We start from the raw sequence: 13703 nt of genomic DNA on the forward strand, positions 1-13703 counted from the left end.
GTTCCTCACCGTGTCATCCTCCCGCAGGCCCTGACACAGCCCTGGAATACGGTGCAGCAGATGCCGCCACGTCACCAGGACTGTAACCCAGACCGCCAAACCCTCCGCGAACCCATTCCTTCAGGGACTGGCCTGAGGCAGGGGCAGAGGGTGGAGGGGGCAGCTGGGGAGACTGGGATCCAGCCGAGGCCGGGGGAGACCCGCATGTCGCTTGGTCGCTCAGATCTGAGTCAAGTTTCAGTGTCTTTGCCCCCCCTTCAGCCAGCCCTCCAAGGTCTCGGCTCTCCTAAGTAAGCATGCCGACTGCACCAGAAAGGCCGCCCAGCGCTCTGCCCCTCCCGCCACACACACGCACAGGTGTGCGCCTGTGCGGGAGAGGAGGAGGCTGCTGTGTAAATGCACTTTCTTCCTCCCCCTCTCCACAGGCCCCCGGGTGGAGGTGGGTGCTGCCCTCCCCTTTGTCACTTTGGTTCCTATAAATATGTATGTATTGTATGTGCATCTTTGCTATTGTACATAACTTTGACCTTTTTTGTTTCTGTTCCTGGAGTGCTGAGGCAGTTACAAAAGGGATAGCCGAGGGAAGAGGGGATTCACGTGTGTCTCCTGGTCAGCAGCCCAGCTCTGGGGTCGGGACCTGCGGTGGAGTGGGTCACTGCCCCTGGCCCCGCGGGTGGGAGGTCGCCCGGCATCCAGCTCCACCTGGCGCCAGAGCCCACCTCCACAGACTGGTGCTGAGCCCCTCCCCCTAGGACTTCTCGTCCTCACCAGACGGGGCCGTGGGGACTCTCACCCCACCTGTGTCCACCCTTCCCCACCTGGTCCTTACAGAGAACCAGAGTAGCAGGTACGGAGCTGAAAACTGGGCCCCAGGAGGTGGGAGTAGGGGATTTGAATCCTGGAGCCGCTGGGTTCACCCAGGACCATCCCCAGGGGCCACGGCCACCCTGGCCCCATCGCCATGCCTGCTCCACTCCTCTGATGAATATACACACTGTGCTAGGTGTATATATACATATATATATATATAAATATATATAATATATAAAGTATAGATATGGAAATGACTGTTTTGCTGTTAAGATAATGTATACTCTTTTATTTTCTTCCTTTCATGGTTAAGATTTTTTTTTTAAAGAAAAGTTAAATATTCTTCCATTGTGGTGATGTGTGTGTGATTCCTGGGACTGCTAGGGTAGGGTGCTGTGGCAGTTGCGAAACTGTAAACTGGCTGGGACTGAGCAGAGCCAGGCAGAGGAGCCCTCGCCCCTGGTACCAAACCCGAGGTCTCGCCACGCGGGCGCCCAAGTTTCAGGCATGTGCTGCAGAGCTAATTCCAGCACACACATGGCAGCAGCAGACCCAGGGGCAGGGACCTCGTGAGCTGCTCTCTGTAAAGGCAAACTGAGGAGGGGGTTGTCTCAGGCCTGGCCAGATCCTCGCTGCCATCACGCCTCTGCGCTCCTGCAGGTGCAGCTGCGTCACCACGACCAGAGCCATCCAGATTAAGGGCTGGATTCTTTCAGCACCAAGTACTGGATACTCTTGACTCCTGCAGCTCGCAGTGAGCGAACAGTCTCACTGGGCATCAGAACTGACAGCAGCATCCTTAGTGACAATGTATGGGACTAAGGACAGGGCTGTCCTGTCACCGAAGCCTTAGAGGCCTTGGGCTGGAGAAGCCAAGATGAGCCATCGTCGTCAAGCTTCTTTATGTGCCAGGGTTGGCAGTTCACAGAAATGAGGGCTTTTTCCTGGGGCAGCTCAGCGGCCAGAGCCACCGAGGGCCTGGGAGAGCCCCTGAGCTGCCGAGAGCACGCTGGGCAAGGCAGGCGCGCCCTGGGTGGGCACGGACATTGAACGAGTGGCATGGAGGCTGAGTGGATTGTGCACTCGTTCCTGCCTGCACCTTCACAAGACGCTGCCTGTGGACTGCTCGTGGCCCCCAGGCCTGTGCACGCTGGGCACCGGTGGAGGCAGCACTGAATGGCAAAGATGCAGGGTCACCTGCCCTGCCAGCTCCTCAGGCCCTCGCGCCATCTGGGTGCCTCTGGTTCCACATTGCTGACACGTGCAGGCTGTGTCCTGACGTTTGTGTTTAATGCTTTGCCAGCTCCGCCTGGATGTTGACATGTGCAGCACCCTCTGCAGGGTGGCCTGCCAAGGCGCTGTGCATTTTCTTCAGCTGAGCCCACCCCTCCCTCAAAACCAGTGAGACCCCTGGGCTGGGCAAGACAAGGCAAAGCAGGTGGGGCCTGTGCTCGATTCCTCCACCTCCTCTGTCTACTCGGTCCCATGGCTTGTGCCTATCAGGTTGCAATCCCAGTCCCAAACCTTCCCCTTCAGCCTCTGAGGCCAAAGGCTTAAATGCAAACACTGGCAAAGCACACATCCTCTAGGAAACACCGTGCAGAGGGTAAGGAGCAATACGCTGGGGCAGTGTGGTGGTGTGGCTGACTAAGCCACCACCCAGGATGCCTGCATCCCAGGGCGCTAGATCAAGTCCCGACTACTCTGCTTCCAAGCCAGCGCCCTGCTAATGCACGTGGGAAAGCTGCAGATTGTACTTGGGCCCCTGTCACCCATGTGGTAGACCCTGGTGGAGTTCTAGGCTCCTGGCTTTGGCCTGGCTTGGAGAATGAAGCAGTGGGTGGAAGATCTCCTGTCACTCCACCCTTCAAACAACTAAATAGATTTTTAAATGAATGAAAAAGCAGTGCCCCTGGCCAGCTGTTGCCTCGCAGAAACCATAAAGTGCATCGGACCGTCGCTCTCCTGCCGCTGCTGGCCCTGTAAGGTGAACAGACTGAGGCCAAATGGTCCAGGTAGTTCCGGAGCAACGTTTTTCAGACAACCGCAAAGGAGAAGTACAGCAATAGGCTGCGTAAGTTCTCCTGCTGGGCTCTCCCCCAGGGAGCTCAGCCCACACACGGAGAAGTGCTTGGGGCTCAGTTTCAGGCGAGAAGGGGCGGGGCTAGGAGGGGAAAGCTGCGGCCTCCTCCTCCCTGAGCTTGGCCTTGATGGGGTCCCTTGGCAGCATCAGCTCCTGGATCATGGTATACGTGGGGCACTGCGGGGCAAAGCAGTTCTTCTGAAAGGTAAAGGAAGCCTGACAGTTGGCAAGGAGGAGGGAGACTGGGCCTGTGGGAAGCAGCAACCCCGGGGCAGGCTGTCAGGGGCCCTGCAGGCATGGCCAAAGGGCAGACTGGTTAAGCAATGGGAAACTCCACAACTCTGGCAAGGAGAGACAAGCCGCCCTCAGCGACAGGCGCGTGCCCCGGACTCACCGCTAGGGACAGCCACAGCAGCCCCATCGGGCCCTTGGAGGAGCTCTTGGGCTTGGAGATCTGTACCTGGTACTGCACTGCAGCCAGGAAGCCCTCCAGCCCCACTTCGGTGATGCGGTTTCCTGGTGGGAGGCAGAGACGGGGCGGCCTCTCGCGCCAGCAGGCCCCCTCACGCCCAGCACCCTCCCCGCCACCCTCAGCAGCCGCCTCCTTGTGTAACTTCCCTTCTCCCACCTGTCTCTGCCCTCAGCACTCAACCTGCCGTTGGCTCCCTCCCTGCAGGTCCCATGCGGGCAAGCCTCTGTCTGGCAATAGGATGCCCAGCCAGGGGAGACTCAGGCACACTCCGTGCACGGAGTGGGGGGTGGCACCCGTGTGGCCAGGTGGAGCCCAGGTGGCAGGAGTGTCCAGGGGTTGGCGAACATACGGAGGAGGTTGAGGTGCAGGAGGACCCTGTTCCCAGGCATGAAAACTTTGCCATCTCGGTGCTCCACGGGCTCCAGCAGAGGGTTGACCATCTCAGTAGCTTCGGCAACCAGCTGCTACAGCAGAATCACGACAGCGGGGGGTGAACTGGTGGCCGGCCGGGCCGTTCCTTTTTCCCTTCACTATACGTGATTTGTATGCCAGCTTTGTGTGGCTGCTGGAGACACAGGGACATAAGCCCGTACCCTCAAGGAGTGCCTGTTGGCAGGGAGATTGCGGGGCGGGGGGAGATCAGGGTGAAAAAGCGACGCGGGCCAGCACAGCACCAGACAGAGGCAGGTTCACAGTACCCTGCGAGCACAGAGGAACAAAACAGCCCGGTCTGGGAGCCAGGAGCAGTCTCCCGGAGGCAGTTCCTGTGAGCCGTTTGGGGCTGGTGAACTGAGGCAGTGGGTTAAGCCACCACTTGTGACACTGGCATCCCCTATCAGAGTGCTGGTTCAAGTCCTGGCTGCTCTGCTTCTGGCCCAGCTCCCTGCTCATGAGCCTGAGAAAGTAGCAGAGGATGGCCCAAGTACATGGTCTCTGCACCCACTTGGGAGACTTGGATGGAGTTCCTGGCTTCTGGCTTCAGCCTGGCCCAACCCCAGCTACTCTGGCCATTTAGGGAGTAAACCAGCAGATAAAAGATAGTCTCTCTCTCTCTCTTTTCACTCTCCCTTTCAAATAAATCTTTCTATAGTGGGTAAAGCCACCACCTGCAATACCAGCAGCCCATATGGGCACTGGCTCAAGTCTTGGCAGCTCCACTTCTAGTCCAGCTCCCTGCTAATGGCCTGGGAACAGCAGCAGAGGGTGGCTCAAGTGCTTGGGGCTCTGTCACCCACATGGGAGACTTGGATGAAGCTCCTGGCTCTTGGTTTTGGCCTGGCCCAGTCCCAGCCATTATGGCCATCTGGGAAATGAACCAGCAGATGGAAGATTCTCTCTCTCTCACTCTCTCTCTAATACAAAAATCAATTTTCTAAGAAATGGGAAGGTTTCTGGCCACCATCAGATGAAGATGAGGGGCGTGGGGTTCTCCACAAAGTGAGTTGCAGGTGCAAAGGCCCTGCAGACGTGCAACAAGTGCACTTGGGTTCCCTCCTGCCTTGCATAATGAGGAGTGAACGGGCACAGATGACACTGCAGGCCGGGTGAAAAGAATCATGATAGCCCAGGAGCACGGCAGCCCCATCAAGACAGGGCACAGGCCGGCACTGCGGCTCACTAGGCTAATCCTCTGCCTGCGGCGCCGGCACACCGGGTTCTAGTCCCGGTCAGGGCGCCAGATTCTGTCCCGGTTGCCCCTCTTCCAGTCCAGCTCTCTGCTGTGGCCCGGGAGTGCAGTGGAGGATGGCCCAAGTGCTTGGGTCCTGCACCCGCATGGGAGACCGGGAGAAGCACCTGGCTCCTGGCTTCGGATCAGCGTGGTGCACCAGCCGCAGCATACCGGCCGCAGCGGCCATTGGAGGGTGAACCAATGGAAAAGGAAGACCTTTCTGTCTCTCTCACTGTCCACTCTGCCTTTCAAAAAAGTTAAAAAAAAAATAAAAATAAAAAAAGGGCACACATAGAAGTAGAAGCTGAAAGGCAGCCACACCCCCTTCTTCCATCCAAGCTTTTCACACGATCTTGTTTTGGATGCCAGAGACGACTCCGAAAAAGTGAGGGGGCTCTTCCGTGCCCCCAGGGTATGTGGAGGAAGGGTGGAAAGAAAGACTCCCAGGCGGCTGGGGGAAGGAGGAGGGCAGGGAGCTATGGAGCTGGCGGCCTGGGAAGACCCCGGAGCAAGGAGCAAGTTGGTCCCAGTTGAGAGGGGGAAGGGAGGCTCCAGGGGCAGAGGAGAGAGTCGGTGAAGGAGCCTGCTGGGGGAGCTGCGGAGCGCAGTGCTTTGTTCCCTGATCCAAGAAGGCGATGCCAGCGGTGATGCAGAACCGAGGGCCGCTGGGGCAGCAGCCTCCATGGAGACGCCCGACACGTGGGCTAGCACTGGACAAGGAAAGGGTGCTGGCACCTGCCCAGGTCCCCATGGGGAGGAGCACACGGAGCTCCAGGCACCCCAGAGTGGGCCTAGACCAGGCTGGAGGCGGAGTCTCAGGGGAATCTGGCACGGGCATGGAGGGGAGTGACTGCGGGCACGGCACAGGGCTTGGGGACTGCATCGCAGCGGATAGGGGTCAGCAGCACTCCCCCGGGCACTCACCTCGGACTCCAGGAGGATGCTGCGTTTCTCCTTGCTCCCGGTCTTCGTGCCTTTTCCCTTGCTTGACTTCTGATCGGGGATGGTTACCTCTGGGGCAGGCAGAGAAGCCAAATGCACTGAGCAAGCCTCAGACACCGCCCCAGGCTCTCCAGGGAGCAAGTGCTAGGCAAGGCGAGAGGCTGCCCTGCCCGGAGGCTGACAGCCCTGGGCTTGGGTGGAACAGAAACAGCTGGAGGGGCCCCTGCCAGATGTGTGCGTTCCCTGCCTGAGGACAGCCAGGATGTCCGGGCCAGGTGTGACAAGGAACGAGCTCCGGGTGTGGCCATGGCAAGAGACGCTGCAGGCCACGGCCAGCCTCGGGCTCACTGCCCAGCTCTCCGCTTCCAGTCCACGGGGAAGGTGTGGGCAGAGGGCTGCAGGCACTTACTCCCCTTGCTTGACTTCGAAGCGTCTTCCTTCTTGGGGGTTCCCTGGGTGGGCGACTGCCCAGACCCTGACTTCTCCTCTTTCTTGACCACTTCCTGTGGAGGAGATGAGGACAGAGAGGAAAGCCCTCCCTCCCGGGGTGGGGGTGGTGGTGGTGATGGGCGGCAGGTGTGGGAAGGAGCCAGGGGTAGGACCGCCCCCCCACCTTCCTCCCTCCACCCAGGCTTGCCCCACCGAGGCCGGCTCCCGCCCGTCCAGCGCACCTACACCTACCCCCGGCTTCTCCTTTTTCTTGCCCAGGCCCTTGGGGATTTTCCCTGTCTGCGACTTTTCCGGCCTGTCCACTAGCGCGATGTTGCTGATCCCCGCCATCTGAGATTTCTCTCTTTCGGCTTTGGAGTCCCCGTGACGGGAGGAGGAAGGCTGTGCTCAAACGGGAGGGGGTGGAGGAAGGAGCCAGAGCCTCAGCTTGGGGGACCAGGGGCAGCCCCTACCCGGGTGGCAGCCAGGCTGCTCCACCCTGCTCCCCCTTCCCTGATAAATGCTAACGTAATTGGTATATGACTCCTCTGGGTGGAGGGACTGAGCGGGGATGAGCCCCAGGGGGTGGGGGGTGGCGGTGAGGGGCTCAGATTCATACTGAGGGAGAAAACAGTGGCTAACTTTGAGCAAAGTGCCATAAATTAACTAATCTAAGCCTCTCAACAACCCTACCAGCATGATTATAGCCTTTTTTTTTTTTTTTTTGACAGGCAGAGTGGACAGTAAGAGAGAGAGACAGAGAGAAAGGTCTTCCTTTGCCGTTAGTTCACCCTCCAATGGCCGGCGCACCGCGCTGATCCGATGGCAGGAGCCAGGTACTTCTCCTGGTCTCCCATGTGGGTGCAGGACCCAAGCACCTGGGCCATCCTCCACTGCACTCCTGGGCCACAGCAGAGAGCTGGCCTGGAAGAGGAGCAACCGGGACAGAATCCGGCGCCCTGACCGGGACTAGAACCCGGTGTGCTGGCGCCGCAAGGTGGAGGATTAGCCTAGTGAGCCGCAGCGCCGGCTTAGCCATTTTACAGATGGCGAAACTGAGGCACGGGGATGTTAAGTCACACGCTGAAGGTCACAGCTGGTATGAGGGTGAGCCAGAGTTCAAGGTCAGGAAGTGTAAATCTTGGGTGCTTTCTCTTCACCAAGATGCTCCACCGCCCATGCAGGGGTTCCACGATTAGGGCCCACGGAGGCGGGGCCTAGCAAACTATGTGCCAGAGAAGAGGCCGACCCGGGAACCCAGCGCAGCTCCTCACCGATCGCGAGCGCTCCTGCGACCCTTTCTCCAGGAGCAGGCGCCGGCGCTCCACCACCTCCGTGTGTGTCAGCTCGAAGGGGCGCAGGACCTGGGATGAGGCTAGCACCTCGCCATCTGCCGCCCGGGAAGACAGGGTACACCCCGCCCCGACCCTGGCCCGTCGGCACACGCACCTCTGCCAGCTTCAGGGCGCCCTTGTCCTGGATGCGGTTGTGCGCCAGTGACAGCCAAAGCAGGGAGCGGTTCAGCCGGAGACCCTGTGGAGTGGGCGGAGTGGGCGTGTGAGCAGGCCTCGGGGCGCCCCTGCCTGCAGGGGTCCCTCCCAGTCATGCACGCGCACGTCAGCGATGTAGCCCACGCCCTCGTCGCCGATGTGGTTGAAGCCCAGGTTGAGCGAGACGAGAGTCCGGTTGCAGCTGTGTAGCGTGGACAGCGCCCGGGCCAGCAGGTGCGCTCCGTGGTCGTCGATCTTGTTGTTCCGCAGAGACAAGTGCGCGATCCTGGGCCAGCGAGAGGGCGGCCAGGGCTCACTGGAAGCACAGGCTACCCCTGCACCCTCGCAGGACCTGGGACACGTGGGGGCGTGGACGAGGCCGGGGCTGGGTGGAGGGGGTATGGGGGAGCAGCCACTGTGGGTGCCTGGGGAGACACTGGAACGCAGAGGGAATGACCGGGACTACAGAGGGCTTGGAACGGGACAGGCGCAGAGAAGCGGGGTGAAGAGGAGTCTCACGTGCTGTCCAGCCCCATGAGCTTGTGGTAGGACTGCTCCGGCAGCGGGTTCCCCTCCAGAGACACCTTCCTAAGGCGGGGGACCACGGAGGCCAGTGAGCACCCTCCCCGGGGCCAAAAGGAAGCGGGGCTGTGTGGTGGGCAGCTAGGAACCAAAGAATAACCCTCCAGTATAGGGGCTGCATGTGACCGCTCCCCTGACTGGGAGTCCAGATGGGCGGCCATGCGAGAGGGCCAGCGCCCAAAGGTGGTGACCCGAGGTGGCCTCTGGGGCAGCCCTCAGTCACCTCCACCTGCAGGCATCCGTGCCCTCGTGTACTCCCCTCCTCCCAGCCCCCCGAGTGTGAACCGAGCCTAGTGACTCACTGCCTGGAGGCCCAGCCAGCCTACGCCTGGCTCACACAGACACCATGAGACAGCGCTTCCTGTCCGGGCTGCTACCCGTGCAGGTGACTTGTCACCGTCACCCAGCAAGAGATAACCGCTACGCGTCCTCCCAAAAGGCAGCGGCCTCTCCAGCAGTACTGAGGAGACCGAGGGCACGTTCCAAGTCACTGCAAAGGCGGACCCGGCGGTTGGACGTGTCCTGCAAACTCCTCCCAGGACTGTGGTTTCTGCTCAGCCTTCAGGCAGCCTCGCTGGCCACACTAGCCCGCTGACGTTCCCCTTGTGTTTCCGTAATGAATTCAGAGCGTCGCTTCCTGGCATTCCCTGGCTGCAGTGAAACGTGTGCTTCCCGGGACCCCCCTGGGAGCAGGAACAGGGGGCAGGCGGCCAGCCTGTGTGTGGCACCGAGTGGCGCGTTCTGCGACATAAGGAGGGCACCACGGGGGCCCACGGGGGGGCCAGCAGCCAGACCAGCCTTGCTCTTTACACAGCCAACTACATCCGCAACCTCACACCGTGCTGTTCCTTCCCTGCCTCGCCTGTTCCTACTCCTCCTTCATGGCTCAGTGCTCCACCTCCTCCTCCTCCAGGCAGCCCTCCCAGCTTCCTGCCCTCCCCCCAATGGCGCATTCCTCCTCAGGCCCACACTGCTCTAAGTCCTTCTTCCTCCCTCGCTGGACTAGGATAAGAACTGTCTTACCAGCCCCTAGTGCGGGACCAGGGCCCCCAGGCAGCCAGGAGACAGGGAGAGGGGCTCCAGAGGGGAGAGTCTGATGGAGAGGAGAGGGCATGAGGCCCCACAGGTGGGGCTCTGTGTGCTGTGTGTGCAGACAGGAGCTCCTGACCCAACAGATACCGACTGTGCCCTGCTTCCGCCAGCCCAGGCCCACAGGAGCTGCCACTGGCCACCTGTGTCCCAGCCCACTCCCCTGCACACGATCCCTCCGCCACCCCCCTACTCCCGTTGCGTCCCCCCCCCCCCCCGCTGACCTGAGCGTGGGCGAGCAGAGAGGCAGCAGGGCTATGAAAGTGGTCAGGGTCCTGTCCGTCATCCCCACCTTCCACAAGCTGGGGCCATGTGGGGAACAGACAGAGCTGGTCACCTGCTACCGCAAACCCCGCATCCCCACCGTGCCCAGGGCCTTCAAGGACCCCCGTGGTCTGGCCCCCAAGCCGCCCGGAGCCTCCCGCGCATGCTCCCCCCACCCCTCACCCCCGGCCCTCACTTGATGGCTTGCAGCTGGCTGAGGGAGGGCAGACATTTGGAGAAGATGCCCAGAATCCGATCCTCCACCTTCCAACCTGCGCGGGGAAGAGGAGGAGGGGAGGAAGGCGCTCGAGGCCGGGGCGAGGGGGCAGGGGGCAGGCAGGCCGGGCCGCGCTCCCCGCTCACCGCGGATGTAGATTTCCTTCACTGCCTTGCTGTCCTCCTGCTCCAGCTCCACCTGGATGGTGGGCCGGAAGAACACGTACTTGCTCTCCAGGCTGGTGAGGCTGCAGGACGCCGACAGCAGCCGCTGGTCGTCTAGGAGACAGAGCCCCCTGCCCACAGGTGCCCGGGCGCCGGGGGGGGCTGCAGTGGACCAGGCGGGACCGCAAGCCACTCACACCCCCGCACCGCGTCCCCGCCCTGCAGCCCCCCTGAGGGGTGGCGCAGCGGACGGCCAGGCCACTCACCGAGCGTGGCCTTTTCTGACATGGAGGAGGAGGGGACGAAGTTCGGGTGGGGGCGAGGCCGGGTGACGACTTTGGGGAAGTCCGTGTAGCCCGAGCGGGTGCACAGCTCGGCGAAGTCGGTCTCCAGCACACCGGTGCACTGGTACTCCTCTGCGGGGCGGGCGGCCGCGTGAAAAAGGGCCGCGGCGGCCGCCAGGGGGCAGCAGAGACCCCCGCGACGCCGCCGACGCCCGCGCCAACCCGCCTTCCCACGCGCCCCAGCAGAGACCTGAGTCTTCACAACCATTTGAAAGGGTGCCATGCGGTGTGAAACACTCGAGAGGAAGCAGAGGAGGGAAGCGGACGCTCGGGGGAAGGGCCGTGAAGGACGTCCCGTGTGCACCGAGCTGGCTCCCCTGCACCGCGCCGCGGGCCAAGGCCATTTCCACCCCTGCTGTCCATTCCCTGCCTGAGCCTCCGCCCGCCACAGATACCCCAGCCCACCTTCTCCCGCGCCCCCTCCTCCTGTTGGGACTGCCTGGGCCCGAAGCGAACCCCTCTCTGCTACCAGTGCAAGCCTGCTGCCTCACGCCCTGGTCTTTTCGGCTCCCCACGCGCATCCCAAGGAGAAGCGGTTCTGGCGATGGGAAGGGGAGCCAGTCCTCGCCAAGGGCCAAGCAGCCTGGAGCTCCTCCGCCACACCACCCAGGCCCCCCGAGGCAGGAGCGCCTGGGGCTGAGCAGAGGGAGGCTGCCCCAGGGTGTATGGGATTGGAAAAACCTGTGCTCAGGCCGTGTCGGGGTGCAGGGCACAGAGGGGGGTTTGTGGGGAGAAGGGTGGGTGAGAGACCCCTTCCTCCTCCATCCAGCCTGGGTACCCAGGGTGGTAGCCCAAGCAGATCCTAGGGAGGGAGGCTGGCTCCCCTCTGCCTGCCCAGGCGTCTCCCTCCGCCGGGAGAGCCTGTGCACTCACACCTCCCGTCTCAGGACAGACAGCCTTGCGCAGCCCTAAGAATGGCCTGGCCGGCCTCTTCAGTTTCCCGGGCGCCTCTCCAGAGCCCCGAATCCACGGGAGAATTTGCATTTCTAACTGGCTCACGACCTGACCGCGCAGTTTCAGAACTAGCTGCCATCGGCTGGGATGTCCTCTAAGCCTATACATTTTCCGATAGCGGCCATCACGCCCTAACCCACGTGAGCCCCACCTGTGCCCCTGCCACCGCACACAGCAGCCACTAGAGTCCCTGGACCTCCGCGTACCCCTCCACCCCAGGGCTCAGGCGCCCCCGCCAGCCCCTTCCCTCCGGCCCTAGGTCCTGAGCCCTCTTCTCTTGTCCACTCACGCTCCCTGCCCCACTCCCCAGGGGGTGGCTCTCATTCTCAGGGCTGGGATACGCCAGAACACCCCCACTTTGCCACTGCAGACGCCTGTCAGCCCTGGGAGGTGCCCCCTTAGCTGCTCCTCCCTCAAGCTCTCCCATCTCCACGAACAGCCCCGCCCAGGGAGCAGTCTTGAACCTGGGGGTCTTTCTTGCTATGCCCCCTCCCTCCCCACCCATCCAGCCCTTCGACAACCTCTTTCCCACCTCCAAGTACTTCTCCAAGGAACCCAGCCCATCCACCCATTGCCACTCTCACTGCCCTATCCCACCTACCGCTGCCCCTGGGTTGTAGAAACAGCTGCAGAACTCAAGTGTCTGCCTCCACTCTCCCCTCTTCCACTCCAGTTTCCATACGGCAGCCATGGTGATGTGTGCATGTGCATGTGTGTAATGCCACTGAGTTCGTACCCAGAGGGGATTCTAACTTGTCTTGCCTTGCCTTGCCTTCTGGAAGACACTCTCTCTAGCCGCCGTGACCTTTCACCCTGCACCAGCACCGATGGGCGGATGCCACCGGCCAGGGCTGGACCACCAAAGCCATTTTCCAAGTCGCTTTTCTTTGAGTCCAGAGATGGGAAGTTCCTGTCCCTCTCTGACTAGCAGGTTTACATCAAGCAACCATCCCATAAAATGCCTCTTTGTGCTCAGTTTGGGCTGGGGTTCTAGCACTTGCAAGAAACACAGCCCTATCCCTGCTGAGGGAATTCTAGTGGTTTCCTTTCCCGGAGAATGCAAATCCCACGAGGGCAGGACTGCCTCTGTCTCACTCCCTTCTGAACCACTCCTGGTGGAGCAGCCCGCGTTCAGAGAGTAATTGTTGGATAAACGAACGAATATCTACGACCTCCTGGCTGCCTCCCTCGTGTTCTTAATCTGATCAGACCTTGCTGTTATCTGTCAGCATCCCAAGCCAGAGCTCAAGTTCAAGTCCAACATCTACCCAGCGGAGATTCAGGAACTCAAGCCGGCTACCGAGCCACGCGTGGCGGTGGGAAGGCGGAGCCGCAGCCCGGAGGCTCGACCCCCCCCCAAACCAGCCGCCCGCGTACCGGGGTTTTTGGGCTCCTCCTCGCCCACTGGCGTCAGGGCGGCCGCCGGTTTCTCCTTAACCGCGCGCTCCCCTTTCTTGGTCACGGCACCGGACGTCTTCTGGGCCCCGGGTCGCTGGGCCCTGGGGGAGGTCCCCGACGCGCTCGGCTCGCTCGACATGCTGGGGCCTTCCGCAGACGCTCCGGGACCCTCGTGGGAGCGGGCAGGCACAAACGGACTCCGGGGCGCTCCCCTCGGGGGTGGCTTTGTCTGGACGTTTCTGTCCTGCCTCCTCTCGGCGGAGCCGCGGCGCCGGCGGCGGTGGGCGGTGATGCCCGCGCGTCCCTCTCCAAGGCAACCGCACGAGGAGGTGGGGCTGCGAAGGGGCCTCTGCATAGCACCGAGAGGCCGACAGGGGGCGCCACAGGGAGCCTGGGAGGCGGGACTAGGGCGGCGCGAGGTTGCTAGTGAAGGGAGAGCGGCCAGGGCGGCCGAGGGTGAGGCCATGGTGGGAGGAGAGGGCGGGTCCCAGGCGGGACCAGAGCGCAGGGAGCGGGCGCCCGGTAATCTTGCATCGCCTGGGACCTGGGGCGGAGCGGCGGGAGTGGTAGGAACCCTGGCAAGTAGGGGGACGCTGGGGCAAGCCCAGGTGCGGGCAGGTCCGCTCTCAGGGCCACCCCCTGTGTTGTGAGGAGACAGCGCCTGATGGCCAGGGCCCAGAGTCCCACCCCGTTGGTTTCTGTCCCCCGCCCCATCCTTCTGCCTCCTGGGAGTCTGGGGGGCCTGAATCCATGGCTGGGTTCATGAGGGCTCTGGCTTTTTGCAAATCTGGGATTC

At 61.9% G+C, this 13703-nt stretch overlaps 2 protein-coding genes across 26 annotated transcripts in view; one reads left to right on the forward strand and one right to left on the reverse strand.

Moving 5' to 3' along the window:
- ARHGEF11 (Rho guanine nucleotide exchange factor 11) overlaps positions 1-1156 on the forward strand; it is a 121432-nt gene extending 120276 nt beyond the window's left edge. For 20 of the 22 annotated variants that reach the window (XM_017345779.3, XM_017345774.3, XM_070077506.1 and 17 more), the window contains one exon: positions 28-1156. In XM_017345779.3, the coding sequence (XP_017201268.2) occupies positions 28-86 (59 nt within the window). In that variant the 3' untranslated portion in view covers positions 87-1156. The remainder of the gene's footprint in view (positions 1-27) is intronic. The other 2 variants (XM_017345780.3, XM_051858519.2) reach the window with 2 other exon arrangements.
- Positions 1071-13229, reverse strand: LRRC71 (leucine rich repeat containing 71). 4 transcript variants are annotated; one of them, XM_002715310.5, is made up of 15 exons: positions 12887-13228; positions 10478-10627; positions 10194-10325; positions 10027-10102; positions 9791-9868; positions 8415-8483; positions 8022-8181; positions 7855-7938; positions 7680-7769; positions 6658-6807; positions 6386-6479; positions 5959-6047; positions 3715-3829; positions 3288-3409; positions 1071-3091 (listed from the first exon to the last, which is right to left on the reverse strand). In XM_002715310.5, the coding sequence occupies exons 1-15, from the start codon at positions 13044-13046 to the stop codon at positions 2975-2977; spliced, it is 1686 nt and encodes a 561-aa protein (XP_002715356.2). In that variant the 5' UTR covers positions 13047-13228; the 3' UTR covers positions 1071-2974. The 4 variants fall into 4 exon arrangements, with proteins under 4 accessions (XP_002715356.2, XP_051714487.2, XP_051714488.2 ...); XM_051858527.2 differs by having other exon boundaries at positions 2561-2790; positions 12887-13229; XM_051858528.2 differs by having other exon boundaries at positions 2836-3091; positions 3354-3409; positions 12887-13229.
- Between the last annotated feature and the right edge of the window lie 474 nt (positions 13230-13703).

This window comes from Oryctolagus cuniculus, chromosome 7 (assembly GCF_964237555.1).
Source record: "Oryctolagus cuniculus chromosome 7, mOryCun1.1, whole genome shotgun sequence".
In the NCBI taxonomy this organism is placed as follows: domain Eukaryota; kingdom Metazoa; phylum Chordata; class Mammalia; order Lagomorpha; family Leporidae; genus Oryctolagus; species Oryctolagus cuniculus.

What these genes read in the sequence shown, in the direction of transcription:
- LRRC71 (XM_002715310.5), bottom strand. Translation starts at nt 13,046, where the DNA reads ATGTCGAGCGAGCCGAGCGCGTCGGGGACCTCCCCCAGGGCCCAGCGA. An exon ending in TTCGAAGTCAAGCAAGGGGA is followed by an intron (nt 6,048 to 6,385) that starts GTAAGTGCCTGC and finishes TGCCTGCCCCAG; the next exon opens with AGGTAACCATCCCCGATCAG. An exon ending in TGCTGTGGCTGTCCCTAGCG is followed by an intron (nt 3,092 to 3,287) that starts GTGAGTCCGGGG and finishes TTTACCTTTCAG; the next exon opens with AAGAACTGCTTTGCCCCGCA.